Genomic DNA, 9514 nt, shown 5'->3' with positions numbered 1-9514 from the left:
TGTTACCTGTCTGTCATGGGTTTGGAGGGAAAGTTTCATCCTATGGGGAGTGGAAGGCGGGACATCAGGAGGAGGGGCTGTACTGTATAAATATGTGATGCCTGTGTGGTGAGAGAGAGACACTGGGAGACACTGGGATGTGACGAAGCAGCAGCTGGGAAGAAGAAGCTGTTGTGGGAGTCTGTGTGTCAGACAGGGTACTTCTGTGTGTCAGAGTACCAACCTGATAGGTTCAGGTGTCTGTTGGTTAGCCAGAACTGATAGGTTCAGGGTCTGTGCTTCAAGTTAAGGGTTCTGTGTGAACCAAACTGTATGCTTGTATGAGTGAGAATAAGCCACGTTACTTTATCTTATTTACCTGATTGTTTATTTTTCCCTGTGTGTATTTAAAATAAACCTTATTCTTTTTATTGTTTAAAAATCCATCCCTGGTCTGTGTGACTTCTTAAAGGGAATGGTTGGTGGCAGCTTAGTGTAACTGTGTGACATATCCCAGTAGGTCTGGGTTTGTCACACACACCACCTCACTACAATCCCTCCCGTCCTCTTTTTTCACGGGCCTTGAGGGCGGGGCCGGCTGGCTGGGAGAAGGAAGAAAACACGGTGGGGGGGGACGACAGTGACGTCGGCGGTGACCGCTCACTATGAGGCGGCGCTTGCGCGGTCGCTCTTCGCCCACGTCTCCCTTCCCCTCCGCCAGCCTCTTCTTCCCCGTTGCGCGAGGAGCAGGGGGAGAAGGAGGAAGGGAGGGGTTGGCGTGATGACGTATTAGGCTGCCCTTCCTCCTCCTCCTTCCCTCTCTCTCTCTCCCCCCGCCCACCCTTCCTCCTCAGTAAGTGGTTCCCATCAGGGCAGAGCGAGCGCGCTCGCGCGAGTCGGCACGGTTTTAAGCAGCCGGGCGGCCTGGTTCTCTGCCTCCCTCCCTCCCTCGGTTCAGAGCGTCTCGGCTGCCGACGCCAGCGGGCGCTCCTCCCGCCCGGCAAGTGGCCGTTTGAGCGCGCGAGGCTAGTCTAACAGGCCCCGGAGGCTCGCGGCGGCGGTAGCGGCAGCAGCAGCGTTACGGCCGCCATTACACCAGCACCAGCGCGCGGCAAGAAACCATCTTCCTCTTGTTCTCCCTCCTCCTCCTCTTCCTCCTCCCCCCGTGGCGTAGCTCTCCCCGCGCAGGAGCGCCAGCAACAACTCCTCCTCCTCCTCTTGCTGTTGGAACAAAGGAAGGAAGCAGTCGCGGCGGCGGCAGCAGCTGCTGTAGCGGCTCCGGGACCCTTTTCCCCCACTAGACCCCGGGACAGCGGCGCCTCCCTTCCCCTTTCTTTTGTCCCTTTCGCCGGCACGTAGGACTCTCGCCCAGACCCCCAACGAGCGGGTAAGTGGGGAGGCGAGTGGAGCCTTCCTTCTCGTTTCTTCCTCCGCCCGCTCTCTTCGGGGATAATATCGGGCCGAGGCAGGGGTGGGGGAGAGGGTGGAAAACGGCGTCCTTTGTCTTCTCTCCCTTTTTTCATACAGCATGGCGGGGAAAGGCGAGCGTGGGCGAGGGTTTATGGAGGGTCCTCGCTTCAACGTGTGGGAGTCGGGAAGGTTTCGTGTGAGAGGGAACGGCAGGCGGTTGGGGGGGGTCGCCTTGGCCTCCTTTCCTCAGCAAGGAAGGGGGGAAGGGGGCGGAAAAAAGGAGGACAAAGGGCCGCGGTGGCCATTCGGCTTCCTCTTCAGGAGTGTGTGTATGGGGGGGATCTCGTGTCCTTTCCTCCCCCGAACCCCCCCCCCAAATAACTTGCTATTCCGAAGTGTGGGGGCAGAAGAAATGGGGGAAGGTTTCTCCATAATTAAAAGACCAACCGAGAAGAGGATGTAGAGAGGGAAGGGGGAAACAAAGAAGTGGAAGGAGACAATGGGCTTCCGCCTCGTCCCAGCTTTGCGTGGGGTTTTTGGCTTCGCTTCTTCCCCCCCCCTTTCCCCCCCGTATAAGCCGCCCCTCCCGCGCCTGAACAGGGGGGAGGAGAAAGGGAGGTTTGGCCCCTTTTGTGTATTTGCGCGCGCTTGCGCTTCGATGGGTTGACCTAGAGAGGGTGGTGGCGGCGATGATGATGATGATGGTTGTCGTCTTCGTAGGGCTTCCCGAGACAGGCTTGGCCTTGCCATGACTCAGTGGTTTTTCTTTCACGAGGCCCCCAGGCCTCGGTGTGTGTTTGTCAGCTGGGTGGATAGAGATCGGGGAAAGAGGGAGGAGTAAGAAGCGGGATCGAGCCTGGCCCCTGCCTCTTTTCTCAGTCTGCCTTCTCCCGCCCCGGTAGCTGTGTGCTGAAAGTCCGCCTCAACTATCACCGCCTGCCATTTTCTCTTTTTTCTTCAGCGCCTTTTATGTCCCCGAGTCCTTGGCGCTCCTCCCCGCCTACCCGCTCTGTGCTCTGAACGGCTGGCTGGCAGCTTCTTCCTCTTTGTCTCTCCCACTTGGCTGGTCTCAGTTGTGCCACTACCAAACGTCTTTTTATCGCCGGTTTTTTTTTTTGTTCTCTTTTATTTTACCCCCCCCCCCGCTCCAGTTTTGGAATTTGCTGCAACCTCAGGCACTGCTGTTTGCTTTCTAAACATATTCTAGTTTTGCTGAGATGATTTACAGTGTATGCCTTATAAAAATAAATACTTGGATAAAAAGCTATGTAAGCCGGCAGTCAATTTTATCCCATTTTCCTTTTAGTCTCTTGGAGTTGTTAATCCATTCTGGCTTTGTTCTCTTTATAAATTCTGCTTTAAAAACGTGTTAACCAATAAGTAGGTATAACGGTGGTCCTAAGATTTTCTCTAAAATTTACTTCTAGTTACTTCTTTTTTATAAATCTTTCAGGGTTGCCCTGTAAACATGCATAAACTGCAATGGTAGAAAGAAAAGAAAGAAAGAAAGAAAGAAAGAAAGAAAGAAAGAAAGAAAGAAAGAAAGAAAGAAAGAAAGAAAGAAAGAAAAAGCATTTTGATAAAGCCTTTCTGGCCATGTAATTGAATTGGTGTTTTAGACAGAGTCATTATTGGTTCATTCTGAAGCTTTGACTTTTGTGCAAGCGCCAGTGGAGTTCTTATGAAGCCCTTCTATTGTATAAGTACAAATGGCTGGGTTTAACAAGGGAGTTTTTTGCTTTAGGTTATACCATCTTTAAAAATAGGAATCAAAATAAATGGTAATTAAAGGGCATTGATAGCATTGGAGTGTGTATTGTAAGGGCAGAACAAAAGTCCTGTGGGCCCTTGCTGGTATGTGCTTGGTGCGACCCTGACAGGGTTTTCAAGGTAAGTACTGTATGGTGTTTAAGGAGTGGTTTTATCAGTTCCACTCCCCCAGTGAGTTTCCATGGCCCTGTTTTCCAGAGTCCTAATCCCTCACTGTATCCACTACACAACACTGGGTACACTGTGAGCCCTTAGTTACTCTTTACGTATTGTTCCCACTGGTCTTGCTCAGAGTTAAAATGGAAAATAATTGCAGCTACATTATTTCGATAAATTGACTAGTTTCCAGTCTGCTTTTTTTATTCTTTCAGAATCCTGTAGTCACATTCATTGGTATTCTAATTTTCCTGTTGTCGTGAATATATAAATTTTGCTGTTTCAGTACTGTGGGCTGTACCAGAGCTGGGCTGCCTTTTGAGATATAAATAGAAGCTGATTTCAGAGGCTCCTGTTGACGAGGGTTTGTCTGAGCCTCTAGCTCAGCCTGTCACATTGCAGCCTTGTGACAAGCGGAAGCTAATGCATTCACCCATGTGACCTTAGCTTCTGAGAAATATTAAAGCAAGCGGACACACATGTGATGGTATTAGGATCTTGCATTCCAGTGAAAATCTGAACATGTGAGCTGTGGTAGTAGATAACATGACATTATGAAGTTTTAGCCCCAACTGGCATAATGGACTGTCTGAAACCAAAAGCTGACTTCTAGTGTAGACTTTTGTTCAGCCATGTATGGTTTGTGCTTTTCTTGCTATAATCATTTGCAGATACAGTACTGCTGTTTTTTCCTGCTGTAACGATAGCAATGATGTCATTTCAGAGTTTTAACTAGAGGGAAAATGGCATGATTTGGCATTTTGATACCGTTTATTGAGGATAGCTAATCTATCTTTGTTCTAAATAGGTTACTTTTGTAGAACTAATATACTGTAATGTCATTAGCTATCCTCTACCAAACATGTTTCTTAAGCTGCAGACTGCTTTCACTGAGAATTGTTGGGCAAGTCCATCTATCATTTAGCTATAAATGGAACAAATCCTTTTTTCTGTATGCTTTGAATATGTATTTAAAATACTATGAATAATCATTCCGGAACAGTGATCCATTGTGTGTACATTTTAGTCCCATCTCTTGTGCCATTTTGAAGGAAGGTGTTTGAGGCAGTTCTGAGTCTAAGATTTGGTATAAAAATTATTGCAATACTGAGAAGATTTATGTGGTATATAAATTGAATAAATATATAAAATTCACTGGTAATGTACATGCTTTGCAGTGTAGAATGCCCAGTTTGAGTCCAGATAGGTTTGAAAAGACTTCTGTTTAAAAGTCTGGAGATCAATTGCCAATCATTGTTAATATTATTCAACTATATCTATCAGTCTAGCTTGCTATAAAGCAGTTTCTTACATTCCCAGATACTAAACTGAAATAAACAAAACATGTACTTTTTATTTTATAGTTTTCCAGTGTGCCGGGTCTTCTTGTGGTATTTTTCTACTGGGCCACTATGTGGGCCAGTTAAAATAAACCCCTGGGAAAGAGAGGATTTGGATGCTATATCAGCCTCTTTGCCTCAGCTTTGCTTACCTTATTCACTAACAAAATTGAATTGTTTATGTTGTTAAGCTTCAGCTAACAACATCATGCAAAGACAAGGGGAATCCTGCAGTTAGGAAGATGTGTGTAGCTTGCTTGCTATGTCATAGCATTTAGCAGAGTTTTCATCAAATAACTTGTCATAATGAATATTAATCCAGCACTTTTTCAACAGACCTGCTCCAAGTAAAACTCCTAAACTGAATAATCTTGATCTTATCAAACTAGTAACTTTTATATTGAAGCATTTAAACATGTGATGTTCTCAGTCAGCTAAGTACATATAAAAAAGAAACTAGTGTATCGTGTGAACCTGTATAATCCCTAAACTACAGCACACATTGAAAGATGATGTACTACTTTTTATGGACACAGTTATCCTAGTTTGTACATCTGCCCTATAGTTTTGGATTCAGACTAGAAAATAATTGTGAAATACTGAGGTTACATTTACAGTATGTGTATTCTCAGTGGCAAATGAAAACTATAATTCATTGTGCTTTCTGATTGTAGCTTCATGCCTTTGCACAGTGATCTCCGAATGATACAGGAATATGGATTAACATCAGTCACAGACTTGCAAAATATTTTCAATTTGTGTACTTTACTCCTAGTTTTGTTCTTACTGTTTCAGTCTCCAGAAACTGGACAAAGCAAAATGAAAGAAATATTCATCTTATATCTTCCCCTTGCTCACTGCCCATTCTTCCTCTCCACAGAAATAAAGATTGTCATATGTGGAAACAACCTAAAGCCAATTGTTACTTGCTGGGTCAGAATCAGTAGGTATAAATCTTATAGGTGTCCCAGTACAGGTGCATTCTTCAGTCACTGAAATGCTAGCAGTGGAACATGCATTCAGATGTCATACAATATAGATGCCCTTTAACACCACTGCATGAGTAAAATGCATTGTCTGGGTGCACATTCATTCATACTCTCTCTTTTTAATTTTTTAAGTTATAAGGCATATTTCTGTTATTTACCAAAGCGGGTTTTAGGAGGAATTGAATTGGGCCTCATGTATGCCCAGTTCATACATGGCTTACCGTTTCGGACCTGAGTTGGAAGGAATTGAGTGAGAAACTGTTTATTTCCCATCAGCAAGGGATCTCCTCCAGTCATATCGTCTCCCCTGTTTTGGGGACCTGACCTTCAAGATTCTGATTTATTGTACGCATTCTTTGTGTGTATATGATGGAGATGCTATGATGTTTCTATTGACCAAGGAAATTGTGATCTTGTGCCAGCTCTTAATGTAGGTGTTTTTCCCCCTTCTTCTCTGTCTACAGCACAAGATGGCTCAGGAGACCAACCAGACCCCAGGGCCCATGCTGTGCAGCACAGGATGTGGATTTTATGGGAACCCTAGAACTAATGGAATGTGTTCAGTCTGCTATAAAGAACATCTTCAAAGACAGCAAAATAGTGGCCGAATCAGTCCGATGGGTATGTATGAGAGATATATAACAACTGATGTGTTATCTGCAAATATAGTCAGGCTTTTAAAAGTTACCAATTGAGTGATATACAGTGGTACCCCGCTTGACAATTACCCTGTTAGACGATGAAATCGCTTGACGATGAGTATTTTGTGTTTGCTATAGTGATCACAAAACAATGTATGGGTTTTTTTTTTGCTTCACAATGATCAGTTCCATTTCGGGAACCAGTTTTTCGCTTAACGACAGTTTTAAAACAGCTGATCGGCGGCTCTCAAAATGGCTCCCTGCTGTTTTGCTGACTTCATTCCACAAGACAGGGTGCAGGAAATGGCCGCCCTATGGAGGATCTTTGCTGCACAATCAGGTATTTTCCCCATTGGAACGCATTGACTGGTTTTCAGTGCATTTCAATGGGTTTTTTCGCTTGACAACAATTTCGCTTAACAGCGAATTTGCTGGAACACATTATCGTCATCAAGCAGGGCACCACTGTATTGCATTATTCTAGTCTTACTAAATGTTGAGGCATTTTGTGTTCTTACAGCTTGGCTTAATTTCTATCTTGTTAGACTTTGAGGCACCATTTAACATCTATAACTTTGTTATATGTTACATGTTTTATAGTTCTAATGTATATGCTTATATATTTGCTCTTTTGTTCAGGAACATCAAGTGGTTCAAACAGCCCTACCTCAGATTCTACATCTGTACAGAGAGCAGATACTAGTTTAAACAACTGTGAAGGTGCTGCTGGCAGCCCATCTGACAAACCAAGGTAAGAAAAATAGAACTATGCAGTGATGCTGAAAGAAATTTAATCTGTGAGTTTGTGTAAAGGAAGTTCTTGCCCTAATAATACATTTGTTTTAGTTTACAGAGAAATTAACCAGTGTGTTTGCAAAGTTCAAGGGCCTTTTAATTGCAGCAGTGATGACAGAATGGATGTGATCATACTTTAGATTACTGAAAACTACATTAAAAAGGCACTTGGCTGTTAATAGTCTGTTACATCAAATCTTATTGCCAGTAGCCTAATCCTATTGACAGTTTCAACTAGCATAGACCAATTGAATCAGGTCTTGAATGGTGAATCAGCATTTATGGAAATCACACTAATTCCTTGGGTCTACTCTGTTGAGTACTTCCAGTAGGATTCTGGCCTGTGAATTCTGTAATAGTTATTGAAACAAGCACAGGATTTTTACATTTTAGCCATATAGAATAATAGTTTTTCTAACAGCACTAACAGATTTCTTTCATTTCACTGATTGCAAGCAGAAATGTGCCTGTTGCCGCCTTGCCTGTAACACAGCAAATGACAGAAATGAGCATTTCAAGAGAGGAGAAAGTAACTCCGAAAACAGAGACAACAGAGCCAGGTATGCCTTTTTTAAAGAAGTAATTGAGTGCAGTTAGTTCAGTAGGACTTGGCAGGTCCTAGTCTTCTGTAACTAGGAAGAAAAGTTATATTCCTTTTCCTTCATCTTTGATTCTTTACAAGACAAAAATCATCCAGCAAAATATGACCAGTATGTTATTTTTAACCTCTGGTTTCCTCAGTTTTTAAGAAACAAATGTTGGCATTGCTAGACACGTGAGCAAGAGCTGCTCAGTTCACTAAGCAATAAAAAGGAATTCATGTCTTCTTAAAGTCTTATGAAATGCTGAGTGTGTTTCAGTGCTGTAAATATCTTAAGCATTTTGTAATACAGCAAATCACAAATTATAGAGGTTCCTTTAGATCACTGAAGAATCTAATGATATTTGAATTAGGTATTTTAGCTATAGCTTAATTTTTGTAGTGATTTTTTCTGACAATTTTATATTGCGTACAGAGGATCTAACACATTTAATACCAGATTGAGCTTCAAAATGGATAATTAATGCCTCCATATACTCATTCAACACAGTGAATATTTCCAGAAAACAAGCTTCTACCTCTGGCATACATATTTTCCTAGTATAGATGTGCCATAAAAATAATACACAAAAGTGGTAATCAGCAGCAGTGTTCCCAGCATTGACTGAAAAGAGCTATGGCCTGTGCAAAACAAGCAGCAGAATAAGCTGCTAGAATGGGCTTAACAGTTGGATGTTACATGTGAGAGATTACTTTGCTTTAAACTCAGCACAAATAAAAGCAGCATAGCATTCAATATACCAGGACAGATCGTTTCTCACTTGCAGCTAATCCTCTGCTGGCAGGGGATTGTTAATCCTGCACCAGCACCCCCTGGCATATTTCTGTAGCCCAGTATTATTGCCTGTTCTTCCATAGTTACGTGCAGCCTAGACCAAAAACATCTTGAGAGATGAGACTCTCAGATGTTTATTAACTGTAATTTAAAATGCATTTCAGACATTCATAAAAATGTAGTTTGTTTCAACCTCTAATAAAGATTTTTATGTATCGCCACTAGCTGCTGAACAGGTTCACAGGACTGACATTTATTAGGCATTTTGCATGGATGTTTGTGCTTGTACATATTTCCACTGTTGAGTGTGCTAAGTGACTAGCATAATTAAACATTGTTTGCGTAATCTATCCAGGACTACAATTCCCATCATGTCTGATTACTAGCTGTGTTTACTGTGGTTTATGAGACCTGTAGTCCAAAATATCTTGAGACAACCAAGTTTGGGAAAGCTGGATGAGCTCTTATTACAACATGCTGCTGTTAGTGCTTAATTTCATTGCACAAGTTTTGTCCTTTTAACTCTTTGAAATTTGAAAAGCTGACACATTCTCTTTGGTGGGTAGTGTCATGTGAATTAATTTGGAGTCACATGAATCCGGACAGGTTATTCACATAAAAGTAATAAGGGCAAAAGCCATCCCAAATACTGACCAGTTGAAGAACAACTTGCTTAATGTGTTAGGGTGACATTTTCACGTATTATTGTCAAATCCACATGTAAAAGGAAAAATGTACCTTGTTTCCCCCAAAATAAGATCTAACCTGAAAATAAATCCTAATACAGTTTTTCAGGATGCTCGTAATATAAACCCTACCCCCCAAATAAGCCCCAGTTAAGTGAAACCCCACCTTCCACCATTGTACAGCATTGTGCAGCAATCAGAAGATGACATGACTGTAAAATCTCCTGAAAATAACCGTAATGTGTTTTTTGGTAGCAAAAATTAATATAAGACCCTGTCTTATTTTCAGGGAAACACAGTAAAAGCTTTAATAAATAGCATAATCACTGCTGTACATTGTAATATTGGCTGGCATAGAATTAGTCTTGTGTA

The 9514-nt window shown here is 42.6% G+C and overlaps 1 protein-coding gene across 1 annotated transcript in view; it reads left to right on the top strand.

The window, feature by feature from the left end:
* Nucleotides 1-830: 830 nt before the first annotated feature.
* Nucleotides 831-9514, top strand: part of ZFAND5 (zinc finger AN1-type containing 5) — a 12437-nt gene continuing 3753 nt past the window's right edge. The window contains exons 1-4 of the mRNA XM_072992215.2: nt 831-1366; nt 6109-6265; nt 6925-7036; nt 7540-7640. Coding sequence (XP_072848316.1) covers nt 6115-6265; nt 6925-7036; nt 7540-7640 — 364 coding nt within the window. The 5' untranslated portion in view covers nt 831-1366; nt 6109-6114. The remainder of the gene's footprint in view (nt 1367-6108; nt 6266-6924; nt 7037-7539; nt 7641-9514) is intronic.

This window comes from Pogona vitticeps, chromosome 2 (assembly GCF_051106095.1).
Source record: "Pogona vitticeps strain Pit_001003342236 chromosome 2, PviZW2.1, whole genome shotgun sequence".
Classification (NCBI taxonomy): Eukaryota; Metazoa; Chordata; class Lepidosauria; order Squamata; family Agamidae; genus Pogona; species Pogona vitticeps.
This window is presented reverse-complemented; position numbering and strand designations above follow the sequence as displayed.